This window comes from Papio anubis, chromosome 17 (genome assembly GCF_008728515.1).
Source record: "Papio anubis isolate 15944 chromosome 17, Panubis1.0, whole genome shotgun sequence".
NCBI lineage: Eukaryota > Metazoa > Chordata > Mammalia > Primates > Cercopithecidae > Papio > Papio anubis.
Window position 1 is genome coordinate 58,714,771 of NC_044992.1, and position 19,326 is coordinate 58,734,096.

General features: G+C 47.7%; 1 protein-coding gene across 4 annotated transcripts in view; it reads left to right on the plus strand.

Moving 5' to 3' along the window:
- The window catches only part of PRKCA (protein kinase C alpha), a 502,775-nt gene that overhangs the window by 425,635 nt on the left and 57,814 nt on the right, over window positions 1-19,326 (plus strand). For all 4 annotated transcript variants that reach the window (XM_017950891.2, XM_017950892.2, XM_009191055.4 and 1 more), the window contains 5 exons: window positions 6,344-6,481; window positions 9,425-9,598; window positions 12,390-12,481; window positions 15,333-15,395; window positions 16,295-16,433. In XM_017950891.2, coding sequence (XP_017806380.1) covers window positions 6,344-6,481; window positions 9,425-9,598; window positions 12,390-12,481; window positions 15,333-15,395; window positions 16,295-16,433 — 606 coding nt within the window. The remainder of the gene's footprint in view (window positions 1-6,343; window positions 6,482-9,424; window positions 9,599-12,389; window positions 12,482-15,332; window positions 15,396-16,294; window positions 16,434-19,326) is intronic.

Below are 19,326 nucleotides of genomic sequence, written 5' to 3' on the forward strand. Positions count from 1 at the left end.
ACCCTCAGGTGTTCGCAGCTGTACAGAACGGAAAGCTCGGGATATGAGTGGGGCCCTGTCTGCTGCAGATTGGAAATTCCAGGGAAACCAAAAAGAGGCGCTTGAGCTGAACTTTGAAGGCGAACAGAATAGCAAGGCCCCTGCCCTCCAAGACTGGCAGTCAGGTGGCAGTGGGTTCTGGAAAGAAAGCTATCGGGGAGAAGGAAGGAGTGTTGGGGTTTCAGGAAGACCACGGTGGAGGTGACTGAACAGCAGAAGAGGGAAGGGCGGAGCTGGCATCCCGAGGCAGGAGGCGGCTGGGTGCTTGTGGCAGGCTGGCATGGCTGGGACCAAGGCGGAGGCAGTGGTGGGAAATAAGCCAAGAGACAGAGCAGAGCGAGTCTCCTCAGCCATCAACGCGCTCGGCCTTTTTCTCTCTGTTGTGTGGGAAGCCAGTGAATCTAGGACAGGACCACTGTTTTTGTTTGTTTTTTGTTTTTTTGTTTGTTTTTGTTTTTGAGACAGGGTCTCACTCTGTCGCCCAGGCTGGAGGGCAGTGGCGCGATCTTGGCTCACTGCAACCTTCTCCTCCTGGGTTTGAGTGATTCTCTCACCTCAGCCTCCCAAGTAGCTGGGACTACAGGCGCCCACTACCACGCCAGCTAATTTTTGTATTTTTTGGTAGAGACGGGGTTTCACCATGTTGGCCAGCTGGTCTTGAACTCCTGACCTCAAGTGATCCACGTGCCTTGGCCTCCCAAAGTGCTGGGATTACAAGCGTGGCCCACCATGCCTGGCTCCCACTGTCATTTTAGCAGTAGCCCGCCCGCGAGAGCAACAGGACATCTTTGGGGAGGGGTTTTGATGCTGGTGGGCTAGGGGAGGTCCCCAAACACTGGTGGGACCTCAACCTCAGCCGGTGTCCAGGCTCTTGATATTGCCACGGGAAGGAATTCAAGGATGAGTCAGAAAATAGTGAAAATACGGAGATTCATTGCAAAGTGAACAGTATACACTTGAGAAAGGGAAAGGCAGGCGCACTCCAGAGAGAGTTACTTGCAAGGGGGTTTGGGGCCTGCTACCTTTATGGGTTTCTTTAAGGGGTGGAAGATTCCTGAAGATTCCTGGGGAAAGGTGGAGATTTCTCAGAAACGTGGTGCCACCCGTTTTTACACTAAATGTTGGTGTTCCTGGAACGGTCATGGCACTGGTAGGTAGAGGATTGAGGATGTTAATGAGTGGACAGTGAGGTCCCAGGTGAAACTGGGTCAAATCCAGCACCATGTGGGGTCCAGTTGGTCTTAGCCAGCTTGGCCCACATCCTGATGTTTAGGGTCTCGTGGGCCCCTAGCTTATGCAATTATTTCAACTTTTTTTTTTTTTTTTTTTTTGCTAATCCCGTGAAACTGCTGCCTGGAATTTTCTATTCTCCTGCTACCACCCTGTATTATTCCTGTCTCAGTTTCCTTGAAGAAATAGCAGTTGAGCTGGGACCTGAAGGAGTGGGAGAGGTCAGCCAGGATAGGGGTGGAGGAGAAACGGCAGGCCAGGGAGGGCTGGGTCTTCAGGAAGACAGAGGAGGTGCTGACCGGAGGTCTGGAGGTCAAGCCTCGCGCTGCATCTGATCCTCAGCCCTGGCGCCCCTGCCCACCTGGAAGTCCTATATGGTTCCTTGTCCCCCTGCCCTCAGGCATCCCCCGCCCCCACTGACATAGCCGCTTGGATATCCACTGGCTGTCTCCCTCAACCCCAGCATTGATTAGACCCAGATTGCAAGTGGGACTTGCTCAAAGCCAGGCCCAGACTGCTGAGGTTGCCATACCGTGCAGTTTCCTACCGTAAAAGAACTGCTTTCAAAAAGTCAGCATTGGATGGCTCTGTGTCCTGTGGCAGCAAGGCCTGCAGGTGGCAGCGTGGAGATGGCTCAGGAAGTGTGTGCTGTAGTGGAAACAGAAGTGCTGCTCTTGGTGGGAGCAAGGGCGTGAAGATGCTGGGGCTGCTCTGATCTCAGGGCTGGCTTGGGCTGGGGAGAAATCCGTTCTGACCCTCCGGACCACGCCACTGAGAAGCCAGTTCTCTGATATGGATGTGGTCAGCCTGCCCTGGACCTCACACCCCGTCTGTCTCCTTCCCAACCAGCTGCCTGCTCTACCAACCTCCAGAAACTCAGCTCGCTTCCGGCTGAAAAGAATCTGCCCAGGCAGAGCAGGAAGCCTGTGGCATCCTCTGCCCAGCTCCACCTTGTGGGAGCAGGTGTCTCCTTTGTGGATGCTCCTCTCAAACCTGGTGATTGATTTGAGACCCGAAGCCAAGGTCATATTGCAAATAAGTTCAGAAGTAATTGAATGTAAAAATGTTTTTGTCAGCCTTTAGCCTGACTGTGGGGAATGTCTCATGCTTATAACCAGACTGAGATCATAACATGAAACTCACAAGGCCGTCGTTAGGTTATGTCTGCATCGAGGCGGTAGATGGCAGTGTGTGTAAAAAGCCCCCCTGCGTATCTGGAGGCTCATCACTGCATCAGCCCACTTCCCCTGACTGTGGTGGTGAAGTGTCAAAGGAGGAAGGAGGAATGACTGGGAATGTCAAAGGAGTCCAGCATAGCTGGGTAGAACCACGTGCTACAGTTGGAAGCGGGGCATTTGTTGGTAGTATGAATAGCAGCTTCACCCAGGTGAAAGTGGTTTTCCCCTGTTTCAAGCACCTCAGATCAGCAAGTCAGTATTTGGGTGTTTTCAGATGTTGTTGTGAATCCTGAGAAAATACAATTAATCTGTGCCTCTTTCTGATAACTTTTTTCTTATTCTAAGTCAGAAGAGCAGAGCAGGGTGGCACGGTCGGTATTCTCATCTCAAATTTGCACTTCCTATCTATTCTTTTAAATTTAGACACAGCCAGTGAGGTGCGGTGGCTCACACCTGTAATACCAGCACTTTGGGAGGCCAAGGCGGATGGATCAGGAGTTTGAAACCAGCCTGGCCAACACAGCAAAACCCCATCTCTACTAAAAATACAAAAAAATTAGCTTGGCTTGGTGGTGCGCGCCTGTAATCCCAGCTACTCAGGAGGCTGAGGCAGGAGAATCACTTGAACCCAGGAGGCAGAGGTTGCAGTAAGCTGAGGTCGCACCACTGCACTCCAGCCTGGGCAACAAGAGCGAAACTCCATCTCAAAAAATTAAAAATAAAAAATTAAATTAGGACACAGCGGAGGAAGTTTCTCAACTTAGAATCATTGCTGGGGCCAGTGTTTAGAGGACTGGGTTGGCCCTGCCAAAGTGGGCGGGCCAGTGTGTGTAGCATTGCAATTCATGTTTTATCTTTATGGGCCTTCTACGTTTCCAGTGGCCCCAAAGTCACAGGTGTCTGGAAGCAAAAATGTCAGGGCCATCTCTCCCTTATGTTTTAATGTCTCTGGTCTAGTCAAATGGGGGCACTCAACTCATCAAAGCATGTATGCAAGCCCTGAGACTTGATCCCTGAACGAGCGAATTATTCTTTTTTTTTTTTTTTTTTTTTTTGAGACTGAGTCTCACTCTGTAGCCCAGGCTGGAGTACAGTGGCACAATCTCGCCCACTGCTACCTCTGCCTCCCAGGTCCCGATTCAAGCAATTCTCCTGCCTCAGCCTCCCGAGTAGCTAGGATTACAGGCACGTGCCACCATGCCCAGCTAATTTTTGTGTTTTTTTAGTAGAGATGGGATTTCACCATGTTGGCCAAGCTGGTCTTGAACTCCTGACCTCGTGATCCACCCTCCTCGGCCTCCCAAAGTGCTGGGATTACAGGCGTGAGCCAGCCACCGTACCTGGCCACGAGCAAGTTATTCTTATCAGAGAAAAGCATCACCCAACAGCACAGCATCTGATAAGCACATTTGGGCTTCAGTTCTGTATTTGTTCAACTAGAGAGCTGAGTGCATGTCCTATGCCGAGTACTGTTAGGGTTGGGAATCTAGACACAGCTGGCTGTCACAGGGTGAACCCCAAAATTGGGGTTCAGCCTAAGAGGCCACATAGGTTCTTGGCTTTGGGCAGGAAGGAATTCAAGAGCAAGCCTACAGAGTAAAGTGAAAGCAAAGGAGTAACAGGGTGGCTACTCCATAGGAAGACCAGCCCTGAAGGCTGCTGGTTGGCTATTTTTGTGGTTATTTCTTGATCAAATGCTAAATGAGGGGTGGATTATTCATGAGTTTTCTGGGAAAGGGGCAGGGAATTCCTGGAACTGAGGATTCCCCTTTCACACCATGTAGGGTAACTTCCACATGTTGCCATGACATTTGTAAACTGTCTTGGTGCCGGCGGGCATTTCCTACAGCATGCCAATGTGTTATAATTAGCATATGCCGAGCAGCCAGGAGACCTGACGTTGCTTTCATTGCCTTGTTGGTTTTGGCGGGTTTTAACTGGCTTCTTCACCACATACTGTTCTATTAGGGGTTCTTTGTGACCTGTATCTTGTGAAACCAGTCCTGCTGAATTCCTGTGTCAGCAGGGTCTCCTCCGGCAAATGCAGAGGCTCCCCAGGAGAGCACAAGGGGGCTCAGTCAGTACGTGTAGGATGAAGGCATGGTGATGCTCCAGGAGGGACGATGGATGACTCCTCGGAAGCCTTCTCTGCTGCTGGTCCATAGTAAAGCCCCTTGAGTGCCTTCCTTACCTCCTTCACCATCATCTTGGTAACCACCAAGGTGTTGACTTGAGTGAGTTTCTGGCAAGAGCTCCAGAGCTCAGGTCTGCTGCACTAGGGAGGGAGGTGCACCCTTCCATTAAGAATGGGCTGGACGTGGTGGCTCACACCTGTAATCCCAACACTTTGGGAAGCCGAGGTGGGCACATCACCTGAGGTTGGGAGTTTGAGACCAGGCTGCCCAACATGGCAAAACCCCGTCTCTACTAAAAATACAAAAAAATTAGCCGGGCGTGTTGGCGACTCCCAGCTACTCAAGAGGCTGAGGCAGGAGAATCGCTTGAACCTGGGAGGCAGAGGTTGCAGTGAGCCGAGATCATGCCACTGCACTGCGCTCCAGCCTGGGCAACAAGAGCACAACTCTGTGTCAAAAAAAGAATGTATCCAAGGCAAGAATCATTGCCCTAGGGCTCAGGGATATGGCTGTGGAGGTCTAGCCAGGGGCCAGGGTCCTGAACCTGCCAGCAGCCGAGGCTTCTTACAACCAGCTCCTCCCCATCAGGCAGATGTTCAAAATTCAGAGTCTTGTGCTGGGAGACTCGGCCCACTCCAGGCTTCTCCAGGGCTCCTTTGGCGACAGTGAGACTTCCCGTGGGTTTACTTACCTTCTTTTTTCTGCTGAGCCCTTTTACCTTTTGCCTTTGACATGGACTCTGAGGCCCTGGTGAGAGTCATGAGGGCAAGGCTCCCGCTAGAGCTTCTAAAAACTCCTTTGGTAGCTCGCCCGCCAGGCAGTGACCAGATATTCTTCAGGCACAAAGGGTGCCTTGCGCTTATTTTTATTTTTATTATTTTTATTTGTTTTTTTGAGATAGAGTCTCGCTCTGTCTCCCAGACTGGAATGCAATGGTGCAATCTCAGCTCACTGCAACCTCCACCCCCCTGGTTCAAGCAGTTCTCCTGCCTCAGCCTCCCAAGTAGCTGGGATTACAGGCACGCACCACCATGCCCAGCTGATTTTTGTATTTTTGGTAGAGATGGGGTTTCACCATGTTGGCCAGGCTGGTCTCAAACCCCAGACCTCAGGTGATCCACCTGCTTTGGCCTCCCAAAGTGCTGGGATCTCTTCTTATGCACATCACCATGTCTTTTTGTGAGTTCAACTCTTGATTTAAAGAAAAAAAAAAAAAAAACCCAACCCCTGTTCTTACTGTGCATTTGAAAATAGCAATGAATCATCCGAATGGCTTTGCCGTTTTAAGCAGTTCCTCTCCAGAGAACATTTTCCTCCCTTTTGGTGTGGGTACAAGTTTTCCTTTATGCAGATTAATTTTAAATTGGAAAATCTACAAATACGAAAAGCATGCGTACACAGTTTATTTCCTTTTTTATGTTAATGGACCCGAAGCACTGTTTTTCCCAAGAAGTCAACTTTTACATACTAGAATTACAACCAACCAGCCCTACACGGATCCCCACGCATCAGTTCTAGGCTGACTATGTAAAGAGTTGTCTCTTGATAGGGAGAGCAGTTTTCTGCTACTTTGCAGACTTTCCCTATAGGGTGAGTGTAGCCACTGATATCTGAACAGATATTCAATCCTCACCCTTAGTTCCTTTTCTCACCCCATCCCACCTCCAAGCAAATATCAAACTCAGTTACAACGCGGTGGTTTCTGTCACTCTTTCCCCAGAAAAACGACCCACACGTTTCCCATTTGTGCTTGTTATTTAGAAAGCCAAGCTTGGCCCTGCTGGCAACAAAGTCATCAGTCCCTCTGAAGACAGGAAACAACCTTCCAACAACCTGGACCGAGTGAAACTCACCGACTTCAATTTCCTCATGGTGCTGGGGAAGGGGAGTTTTGGAAAGGTAAGAGGACAGTCATCTGCAAATGGGAGGGGCTTCTGCAGAGAATGTCGAATCAATTTTGTTCTCCCCGCAGTTTCCAGAACAGCACATTAGATTTCCCTGTGATTCGAAGTCAGGAGATCGAGACCATCCTGGCTAATACGGTGAAACCCCGTCTCTACTAAAAATACAAAAAATTAGCCAGGTGTGGTGGCAGGCACCTGTAGTCCCAGCTACTTGGGAGGCTGAGGCCGGAGAATGGCGTGAACCCGGGAGGGGGAGCTTGCAGTGAGCTGAGATTGCACCAGCCTGGGAGACAGAGCGAGACTCCGTCTCAAAAAAAGATTTCCCCATGATTTGTACAGTCGTCCAGAAGACCACCAGGATGGCAAAATGGTAGAAAGGAGAGGTTTATTGGTGATACCAGTTTGCAAACCCAGAAAAGAAAGTCTGTGGTGTGAAATGAAGGTGCCGTCTCTTTGACGAGAGAAAGGGCAGGTTGGGTTTTATGCCTCACAGGGTCCATGTTACACAGTAGAGTCATCCATATTCAACAGGTTTGGGGGAAAAGCTATACATATCTGTGAGGGAAGCCTAGCACAGGTACAACGGATGAACATATATGTAACATGCATCTCATGTTCACTTTGGTGTGGGGACTTAGCATTAAAATGAGGTGGAATTTGCCTAGGCACGGTGGCTCATGCCTGTAATCCCAGCACTTTGGGAGGCCAAGGCAGGCGGACCACTTGAGGTCAGGAGTTTGAGACCAGCCTGGCCAAAATGGTGAAAGCCTGTCTCTACTAAAAATACAAAAATTAGCTGGACATGGTGGTGTGCACCTGTGATCCCAGCTACTCGGGAAGCTGAGGCAGGAGAATCACTGGAACCTGGGAGGTGGAAGTTGCAGTGAGCCAAGATTATGCCTCTGCACTCCAGCCTGGGCAACAGAGGGAGACTCCATGTCAAAAAAAAAATTTAAGTGCTGGGCACAGTGGCTCACTCCTGTAATCCCAGCACTTTGGGAGGCTGAGACGGGCAGATCACAAGGTCAGGAGATTGGGAGCATCCTGGCTAACACGGTGAAACCCCATCTCTACTAAAAATACAACAAATTAGCTGGGCATGTTGGCAGGGCCTGTAGTCCCAGCTACCCGGGAGGCTGAGGCAGGAGAATGGCGTGAATCCGGGAGGCAGAGCTTGCAGTGAGCCAAGATCACGCCACTGCACTCCAGCCTGGGGTACAGAGCGAGACTCTGTCTCAAAAAAAAAAAAAAAAATTTAAAAAGGTGGAATTTGGCTTTTTAGATCAAAAGGTGAACCACAGGACACAAAAACAGTTTGTGTGCAGGCTCTGCAAGCTGCTGAAACTGGCTTAAGGCCTGCAGATGCATTATAGAAAAGAATGTTTGTAAGGCCAGTCCTCTGTCCAGTCTGAGTCATAGTGATCTGGGTTGTCAATCAGAGTTAGGAGGGGCCTGGTAGTTCCTACTACTGAGGAGTTCAGCAAGAGTGGTTTATCTTGTAGCTGTAGGAATTTAGAAATTTGCCATGCCAGCTGGGCCCTGAACCCTCACAACCCATAGATAACTGTTTCCTTAACTTTAGTGTTACCAGAAAGGGGTCCTGATCCAGACCCCAAGAGGAAGGTTCTTGGACCTCAAGCAAGAAAGAATTCAGAGCGAGTCCATAGAATAAAGCGAAAGTCAGTTTGTTAGAGAAGTAAAGAAACGAAAGAACAGCTACTCCACAGGCAGAGCAGCAGCATGGGCTGCTTCACTGAGTATACTTACAGGTATTTCTTGATCGTATGCTAAACAAGGGTTTTATTATTCATGAGTTTTCTGGGAAAGGGGACGGGAATTCCCAGAACTGAGGGTTCCTCCATCTTTTAGACTATATAAGGTAACTTCCGGGCATTGCCATGGCATTTGTAAACTGCCAGGGCGCGGGTGGGAGTGTCTTTTCGCATGCTAATAATGCATATAATGAGCAGTGAGGGTAGCCAGAGGTTATTTTCATCGCCATCTTGGATTTGGTGCATTTTGGCCCGTTTCTTTACTGCATCCTGTTTTATCAGCAGGGTCTTTCTGACCTGTGTCTTGTGATACCAGCCCTGCTGACCTCCTATCTCATCCTGAGACTAAGAATGCCTGACCTCCTGGGGATGCGGCCCAGCAGATCGCAGCCTTATTTTTCCCATCCCTTATTCAAGATGGAGTCGCTCTGGTTCAAACACCTCTGACATTTAGGGTCCATCTTAGTTGATAAAGAGGCATCTGTTTGGTCTCTCGGATCAGAGTGCACAGTCCTCACCTGGTTTCTACTTCCTTAAAAACAACTGCATCCAAAAAGCTATAGTGGGTTCACTGTGTGTTACTATTTCTCAGTGTTCGGAACAGAGGGGATGCTCAGAAATGCTGGTTGATGAATAGTTTTCACAACTAAAAATTAAATGTGAACTTGTAGTAAACAGATACAATCATTAGAGATCCTGGCATGGGGTCTTCAGCAATTTGCCTGCGTCTCCAGTTGGTTTCTGTGACCCCACATTTCTTGATAGACCCAGGAACTGATTTCCAGCCTAGGCTCTTGACTTGTGGGATTATAAATGTCAGTCCGTTTTCACTCTAAGGATACTCCTGAAAAATGGGCATAATTCCAGACGAATCCTGATACAGAATATTGAGTATTGATTTTCGCAGCCAAAACAGTGCCATCATGCGGCCGTGTCCTATACCATTTACAAATCTTGGCAGCGTTGAAGTTACGCAAATGCTGAAGGGACTGAATTTGTAGTGATGTGTAGAATTTCCAAATTTGCACATAAAGTTTAATATTATTATATCCCTCATTGACAGAGGTGCACAAACTGTCACTGAGCCATCACCCGGCCTGGTTCCTTCCCTCCACCCCCAAGATGTGTGCTTACAAGTGTTCAGGTTGTTCTTGACGTGTTCTCAGGTGATGCTTGCCGACAGGAAGGGCACAGAAGAACTGTATGCAATCAAAATCCTGAAGAAGGATGTGGTGATTCAGGATGACGACGTGGAGTGCACCATGGTAGAAAAACGAGTCTTGGCCCTGCTTGACAAACCCCCGTTCTTGACGCAGCTGCACTCCTGCTTCCAGACAGTGGTAAGGACCCTGGGGTGTATTTCTGTGATGCAGCACCCAGCTCTCAGGGCTGTGCCTCAGCCCAAAGCTTCTTAGCATCCTTGTTCCTTTGGAGAAGGCTGGAGAAAGGTGTGATGTGATGTCAAGCAGAGGTGACTGGGGACCACCTCCCACCTCTCTCTCTGGTAGATACGGGGCATGCCTTTTCTATGATGTCCTCTGCTTGGCATTCATGTCATTTAATTCAGCAAACATTTCTTTCTCTCTTTTCTTGTTTTTTTGAGACAAGATCTTGCTCTCTTGCCCAGGCTAGAGTGCAGTGGCGCAGTCACGGCCCACTGCAGTCTCAACTTCTCAGGCTTAGGCGATCCTCCTGCCTCAGCCTGCCAAGTTATTGGGACCGCAGATGTACACCACCACACTCAGCTAATTTTTGTATTTTTAGTAGAGACAGGGTTTTGCCATGTTGCCCAGGCTGGTCTTGAACTCCTGAGCTCAAGCAATCCCCGTACGTTGGCCTCCTAAAGTGCTGGGATTACAGGTGTGAGTCACTGCGCCTCACCTTAATTCAGCAAACATTTCCATGAAAGGTTTTCTTCATGCCTGGTACTGTGCTAAGACTTGGGGATACAAAAACAAAAAAAATAACTCACGGTCTTGGCTTTTTTTTTTGTAATGGAGTCTCACTCTGTTGCCCAGGCTGGAGTGCAGTGGTGCGATCTCTGCTCACTGCATCCTCCACCTCCCAGGCTCAAGCGATTCTCCTGTCTCAGCCTCTCCGGTAGCTGGGATTACAGGCTCGTGCCACCATACCCAGCTCATTTTTGTATTTTTAGTAGAGACAGGGTTTCACCATGTTGGCCAGGCTGGTCTTGAACCTCTGACCTCAGGTGATCCACCCGCCTCAGCCTCCCAAAGTGTTGGAATTACAGGCATGAGCCACCTCACCCAGCCACAGTCTTGGCTTTTTAAAACCACTGGTTCAGCTGCCAAACGTGGCATTGGAGCATAAGGAGATTTGATTTTGTAAGAGAGCATGTTCTTGTTCAGTGGCACACAACAGGGACTGGCAAACTGTGGTCTGTTCTCTATGGCCCCTGAGTTTAGGAAAGGTCACAACAAGGAAATCCAAAGAGTCATATATCGTGACATTCACATTTCAGCATCCATAAACAGCAGTTTTGGGACATCGCCACACTCCTTCCTGTATCTGTCATCTACAGCTGCTTTTGAACCATGAAGGCAGTGTTGAGTCGCGCAAGAGACCCTCACAGCCTAAAGTATTAACCTACGTACTGTCTGGCCCTTTGTGGAAAAAGTTTGCTGAGCTCTGTCATAAAGTAAAACTAAATAGAGGACAAAAAAGAACATTCCAGAGCACTCATCTGTCCGTTGCAGGGTTTGCAAGTGGCCTGCAAGAAACAGAGATGTTTAGATGGCACCATAGTGAGATGTTGCCAGAGCCGGTCTTTCCACTCCTCAGAGGCTGTCCATTTTAAATATGACTCCGTAATCAGTAGCTATAATTGATGCGATTATTACTATTTTCAACTGCCCATTGATCAGAGATCGACTTTCTGTCTTACGCCTCTTTGAAAACTCTTGGGAGAAGCCTCTTGGTGCTTTTGGGCTTTAGAATCTCAAAATGGCTTTGCAGCCACACGGAGCCTCTGGGTGTGCAGCAGTGGCTGTGGACTCCGGCACCGGCCACTACGTGTCAGCCTAGCGCTGGCGGCTGGATGAGCTTCCTGCTCCCAGTCGTTCCCACTGACTCTGAATCAAGTCACACCAGGGAGAGACGAGGGAGCAGCATGCTCGGAAGAGGCAACCGCAGCCCTGAATCCCAGCCCAGAGCCTGTAACCCTGGTTACCCTGATTAAGCTCTGGAAAGCTACAAAACAAAGACATGAAGATGAAATTAAAGTTCATAACAGGAAAACTAGAGATTGGGGCTCCCAGGGCTGCTTCCTGGCTATTAGCACAGCTTCATCATTTTTTTCTCCCTGTGCAGCACTTTAATGTTTAATAGCCTCTGTGAAATGGGGATGTTTTCTAGCAGAGAGCAGAGGTCATTATTTCACTGTTAAACCCCTCCGTCTCCCTGTCTGTCGCAGCATGATGTCCTCATGAGTATGCAGATTTATTTGGGTCTATGATACATGCCAATCATGGGGCCAACACTTAACCTACCAGTGACAGAGAAAATAGAAAAACAGTGTTGGGGCATATTTCAGATGCAAAAGAACATTTGATTAGCCTCTCCATTTAGAGCCCCCTGTCCCATGTCCAGTATCATTGAGCATGTGTAATCCTAAGCCTAAGAGATGTGATTTCAGGAATATTCATTTAAACACAATATTACATTAGAATGGCACGCCTCCCAGACACCACAAACCAGGCTTTAAACATTTGGACCATGGAGAAGCACTAGTTAAAATGAAATAATTGCCTTATGTGGATTCCTCACACCATCCCTTACTTAGAAATTTATTATATGGATAGGAAAATAGGGAAGAATGTTTGAGGCCATTACTATAATAGAGAGCGTATGTAATAGGAAGGCACAGACACATTGATGGAGAGCCATTATTTCAGGGTTATGTAATGACTTTATACTTCCCAAGGCCCTCATGCAGTAGGGTTTATTACTTACTCTTTCTTTGGGAAAAACGTTAAAGAGCTCTAAACTGAGCAGATCTGCCCGTGCAGTCCCCATTTAACTAATGAGAAAGCAAAACACAACCTGTGAAGAGTAAAGGAAGCCGCTTGGCTGGGGAGGAGCCCTGCTCACATGTTGAACCTTGGTCTGCAGGATCGGCTGTACTTCGTCATGGAATATGTCAACGGTGGGGACCTCATGTACCACATTCAGCAAGTAGGAAAATTTAAGGAACCACAAGCAGTGTGAGTATTATTTTTAAAGTTCCTTAATTTGAGCAACCAAGTTCTACCAACTGGAAACTTTCTTTTTTTTTTTTCTTTTTCCCTTGAGATGGAGGTCTCTGTCACCCAGGCTGGAGTGCAGTGGCGCAACCTCGGCCCACTGTATCCTTCGCCTCCCGGGCTCAGGTGATTCTCCCACCTCAGCCTCCTGAGTACTGGGACTACAGGTGCGCACCACCACGCCTGGCTAAATTTCTGTGTTTTTGGTAGAGATGGGGTTTCACCATCTTGCCCAGGCTGGTCCCGAACTCCTGAGCTCAAGCTGTCTACCCACCTCGGCCTCCCAGAGTGCTGGGATTGCAGGCATGAGTGAGCCACCATGCCCAGCCTCAACTGGGAACTTCTGCTGGATGAAATGGGAAAGTGGGATTCTGCCCAGTTTTAGGTTGAATAAACCTAAACATGGGAGGCGGGGGCAGATACACTGGTAGGATCCATCTAAGATGATTCCTAAGGAGCAGTTTATTCTATTTCCAATATTTCCAGTAAACTGGAGATGGTGCCGTGTCCCCTCATCACCCAGGTCCACCCTCATTGACGGAGTCATTCCTATCTATTGAACAAATGGTTATCACACACCTGCTCTGCACCAGGCACTGGGGGTATGAAAGGAACAAGGTGCTCCCTTTCCAGAGGGAGTTCACCCTCCGCCCTGGAGTCGGAAAAGTCACCTAACAATTAATAGTGCGTTGCTGTAACTTTAGAGACTGGCACAGGACACCACACAAGCCCCTAAAAATCAGGGGGAGAGGGAAGTGCGTCCCCAGGAAATGCCTAGCTCAGAGGTAGGGGAAGAGCCTTCCAGAAAGAGGTGTGAGCAGAGGCAGAAGCAAGTCCAGGGAAGCAGCCTTGCAGCTCTTCAGGTGTGGGAGACGCTCTGAGATTATTTGAGGGTGGGGGAGTTGGGGGGAGCCTGGTAGGTGGGGCTCTGGGTGAAGAGCCTCGTAAGGAGCCTGGCTTCAGAGAACGGAAGAGGGAAGGCACTGCAGTGGGGCTTGCACCGTCAGATTCAGTTTTTGCAGAGCTCTCTGTCTGGGGGAAGAAGGAAGCATGAATGGGAATGTAGAGGCTGGTGCAGGCGCTGATGGGACCCTTTATAGATGAGAAGGAATGGAGCTGTAGTTAGGGCTTGACCTTGGAGCCAAAGAGGAATAAGTGTCTTTGAAAAACATCCTGGAGGAAGAAAAGCAGAACTTACTGTGGAGGAGAGAAGAGAGAAACCTCTTCCAGTGAGACCCCATTTTAGGCTTGGGTGGGGGCAGCCACCAAGGAGGAGGTGGTTTGGGGGTAGATTCATGAGCTCAGTTAAGAACGTTTTATTGGAACGCACCTTGCATGACGGGATGCGGGAGTTGGCAGCATGGGAGGAAGACGTGGGCTCCAGGTGAAGATGAGAGATTCATCTGAGGGGTGTGGGGAGCTGGGACTTTGGTGCTGGAAACATCATCTCACCTCTCAGGGGCCAGGAGGTCTCAGGAAACACCAGCGGAGTAAGCCTAAACAAAGGGCGAGTTTAGTTCCCCAGTGAGGAGGCCTCATGGGCATGTACCCTGATGAATGAAGTCAGCAACTGTTAATAGGATTCTGGCTGCTGTGCCATCTAAGAGATACATTGGAAGAATTTTTGGCCTGCGAGGGATTATCCACCCTAGGGAAGATTAACTGAAGGCAGAATAGGGAAATCTTTGGTTGCAAGCTTTAAAAGTGTGAAGGGAGATTTTTCTGCCCTTATTGTTCCTTTTCAGTTTTCAGAAATGCCTGTCCTTTTCTTCTGTCTTATGTTGTAGTTATAAAGCCTTAAAATACTCAGATTGTAAAATAAAGCCTGGTCACACAGGACTACAAACAGCAGATAGCACGGAGTCACCCTATGTTATGAAGTAATGTAAAGGTGTCTGGTCCAATATCCTTTCATTATATTATTTGTGTTGCAGAAAAGTTTAGAAAAGCATGAAAAATAATGTAAAGATCACCTGTAGTAATCCCATCTCTTCACCCTCCCCCTTCCTGTACTCTTCTAGCCTTCAGAGGTGGCCCCTCGTTAAGGGTTTGGTCTTGTCATTAGAGATTTTTTTTTCTCTGCTGGTGTAGACACATGTGCTTACTTTGAGCCTTCTGCATGTGATATTAGCACAGGCACAGTCTTGTGGCTTCTTGGACTTCAGAGACTCCTGAATGCTATGCAGATTTTTAAATATTCGCCCCCTTGTAATCTGAGTTTCAGCTATTAACCTATTAACAATTTTGAAGTGATGGTAGTTACTGCTTTTTATTATGAATTATTTAAAAGAGTAAACTCAGATATGAATGACGATGTGTGTCTCATTTATTCCAACACTTGGAAGGAATGAAAACACTAGCTAAAGGGTTCATCACCCACTATACTTTGCCTTCCAGGGAGTAATTGTATTACACTTTCAAACACCAGTGTATTCTGTCAGTGAATAGGAAAATGGAAATTTTCTCTACTCTGCCATACTCCTGACATAGAATAGTCCAACTGGTATCCATTCTTTAAATGATTGTATTAGAAATTACTCTGCAGGCAATAAGCTACTTGTCCACCTTCCCCATACGAAAATAAGAAGCCGGCCTCATTGGTTTTATTAGCTGTCTCATTCACGGATGAACTGGAGGACAAAGTGATGGAAGGAGGACTGGGGATTGGAAGAACACGTGAAGACGATGCTGGTCTCTGAAAGCCTCTGGGTCCAACATTCTTTTCTCTCTTTGATGCTTGAACTTGAGAATGAAAAGTATACAGGCATCTAAAGAAGCAAGCGAGAAACCTGAAGCCTGTTTTCTTTTGCAGATTCTATGCGGCAGAGATTTCCATCGGATTGTTCTTTCTTCATAAAAGAGGAATCATTTATAGGTGTGTATTGAAGCCCTCCTACCAGCAGCCCAGCAGAGAGGTTAGCAGGGCTTCTGTGGGGATGTCACTCTGGAATGGCGACTTAAGACGCAGAGTTGATAACCCCCCAGGAGGAACAGAGACCTGCTGGGACCCACCTTCCTCCTCACCCTGGAGGCAAATCAGAGCCACCTTCTGATTTCTAGACCTCAAAGATTTTATATCTTTTTTCTACTTTTTCCACAAGAAAACACATTTTTCTCTCCATTGACAGCTCCTTCCACTGCCTTGTCCTTGGAATGGAGGTCAGGGAGCAATGGAAACTGAATTCCTGTTACAGATGTTCAGCAGAAGGAGAACACAGGGAACTGGGGAGAGGCAAGGAAAGAAATCTATTGAATTAAATTCTTCCTGTTAGTAGCTGCGCTGAAAGTCTGGTGCCAAAGAAGGAAGAATTTCTTCCAGTATTAATTGAAGCATAATTAGAAGGATATATGGCACAGGCAGAATGGAAGGGACATGTGTATGACCCAGTGAGGTGGTTCTAAACCCGTGATTTTGCAAACCTGGTCGTGTGTCAGACCCCCTGTGTGGGACGTGAATAAATCAAATGATTGAGATTTCCCCAGATGTGCTCAATTGGACTCTCTAGAGTCACAGACACAGGCAAGATTGGGAATCACTAGTCCAGTCGTTTAGTCATCCATTCAGTATGCATTTAAGCACCTGCCATAGCCCAGGCACAATATTAGTCTCTGAAGATATCAACACACAGTAACTCCTGATACTGCTCTCCGGGGACTTATAGTTAATATTGCCATTGAGCTGACAGGTATTCAAATATCTTTCTATTTCACCAGTCCCAAAGCAAACCATGTTATGTCATGGGAAGGACTCTGATTTAACCTGGTTCCTTGCAGGGATCTGAAGTTAGATAACGTCATGTTGGATTCAGAAGGACATATCAAAATTGCTGACTTCGGGATGTGCAAGGAACACATGATGGATGGAGTCACGACCAGGACCTTCTGTGGGACTCCAGATTACATTGCCCCAGAGGTAGGAACTCCGGTGCTCGTCTTCTAGACCGGGACTCCCAAGCTGTAAACACAGCCCTCTCATGGGATATGGGGTCACTGGTGAATCATGAAGTCATTGCATGGTCATGACCACTAAATGGATAAACTGGACAAAATAGACTAAAATAGAGGAAAGAGGGGAGCCCATTGCACATAGTAAGGTTGTGTCTTGCTTCCTGGAACTATTATTTGCTCCATGTGAACCAGTTGCTTGGGAAATTGCATTTCTTACATGGTCATGGTCAAAATCATTTAAGAAATACTGTTGGCCAGGCGTGGTGGCTCATGCCTATAATCCCAGCACTTTGGGAGGCCGAGGTGGGTGGATCATGAGGTCAGTAGTGCAAGACCAGCCTGGCCAACATGGTGAAACCTTGTCTCTACTAAAAATACAAAAAATTAGCTGGGCATGGTGGTGCATGCCTGTAATCCTAGCTACTTAGGAGGCTGAGGCAGGAGAATTGCTTGAACCCAGGAGGCGGAGGTTGCAGTGAGCTGAGATCACGCCATTGCACTGCATTGCATAGCGAGACTCTGTCCCCCTAGCCCTTCCCCTGCAAAAGAAAACGCTGTTGAGTGGAGGGAATTGATTGTGAAAATACTCTACGTGAAAAGCGGGGTGAGAAGGTGGTTGCAGTGATGGCGTTTTAGCAGCATCGGAGTGATGACTGTTCTAAACTGCATGTTGTCTGGTCTAGGAAGAACGTATCAGTGTGGTTCTAAGCAAAATGGTTCTGGGACTTGTATCTTGACAGCAGCGGCCCGGCTGCTCTGCTTTTGTTACAACACTTACTGAGGATTTTTTTTTCCTGTTTTATGAAACATCCCACATGCCAATGATAGAATTGGTTGTCACTGTAGAGCCAACTTTCCATCCACACACGGTCCTGTGGATGCCACAGTTTCTTCCCATCTGAACCCCAGCATGGTGGAGACCAACGCATCCAAAGCTGAGCCGGCTTCAGCTCTTCATACAGCTCTCAGATGAGCTGCTGGCAGCCAGTCTCACATGTATTCAACAGATTACCCCATGCATTTATCTCAGAGACAGTAAGGACAGTGAAAAAGGCACCCACAAGCTCAGAAGTCAGACCAGTGTGAGCTTCAATCTGGAATCAGTTATTTACAGGCTGTGAGGACTCGGGTGAGTTACTTAACGTTTCTGAACCCCGTTTCTTCAGCAGCACGTTGGGGATAATATCCTCCTTGTAGAATTGCTGTGTGGATCAAAGTGCCTAATACAACATTTTGCATTTGGTAGATGCTCCATAGTCATTGTTCCAAAAGGGAAGCTGCTTTTTATTCCTTTGTGAAGACCTTTTACTTTTATGATATTTCAAGACTGTGGACACGTAGACTTCATTTAGAAATTTAAATTCTGAATCGCATGGCGAGGGGTGATATGTGATCTTACTGGATAACTTACTGGGATTTTCCCCTAAAAGAACTCCCTTGTTAGCACTTCCAGACACGAGGTGAAATTAAATAGTCTTATTTTTCAGATATGAATAGACAGGGTACTGTTAGAAATACAACCTCTTGATGTAGTATTTATTCCAAAGCCTGTTACTAGATGACAGGTATTAAGCAGGCTGTGATTATGAGACATTCAGGCTTCATTTAACAATTTAGCAGATGCTGTAAAAGCTTAGTAATGGGGAATGGCAGCATTTTTAGGAATAAAGGTGACATTGAACCTCATCTCTATTAAGACCAGGTCTCTCCTGTTCCGACAAATAACTCCTTGTGTTCAGTAACACCTCAGCTATCTCATAACACCAGGAGCAACGGTGTCTGGCAGAAATGAAATTTTCCATATCATTAAGATTTGTCCGTTTGAGTGTCTTGTCTTTTTTCATTGTCGCGTTTCAGTATCATTCACGGTATGAGTTCCTGTTGCCACTGTAACAGATAACCACAAACTCAACGGTTTAAAATAACTCAGATTTATGTTGTGGTTCTGGAGATCAGAGTCCAAAATCGCATCACTGGGCTGAAGTCAAACCGTGGGCAGGGTTGGTTTCCTCTGGAAGCTTTAGGGGAGAACCTGTTGCCATCCATGCCTTTTCCAATTTCAAGAGGCCACCTGCATTCCTTGGCTCGTGGTGCCTTCTTTCCTCCTCCATGCAATGTAGCATCTTCCAATCTCTGTCTTTTCCGACTACAACCCTCCAGCCTTCCTCTTCTCCTACAAGGATCTTTGGGATTATATGGGGCCCACCTGGATAATCCAGGATCCTCTCCCTACCTCAAGATCCTTCACTTACCTCTGCAAAATCCTTTTTACTGCATAAAGGTAATATATTCACAGGTTCCAGGGATGAGGATGTGGACATCTGTAGGGGAGAGGGGACTTAGTCTATCACACTGGTTATGTGTTGGAGAACCTTCTCACCGTCCCCGACAGGGACACCTAAACACACTTCTGGCATGTCTTGGTAACTTCAGGCATCTTCATACACAGAGAATACTCTGCTCTCACTCTAGATACTTTCACATCTGAAACCTTCATTCCCCTCCTTACATCTACTGTTCAAGCAATAATAGAGGAAGTGACCACCTTCTATTGTCTACCGTGTGCCAGGCACATGATAAACCTTCTCTTGGCTGGGCGCAGTGGCTCACTCCTGTAATCCCAGTGCTTTGGGAGGCCAAGGCAGATGGATCAATTGAGGTGGAAGTTCGAGACCAGCCTGGCCAACATAGTGAAACCCCGTCTCTACTAAAAAATACAAAAATTGGCTGGGCGTGATGGCGGGCACCTGTAATCCCAGCTGCCCAGGAGGCTGAGGCAGGAGAATCGCTTGAACCTGGGAGGCGGAGGTTTCAGTGAACTGAGATTGTGCCACTGCACTCCAGCCTGGGCAACAGAG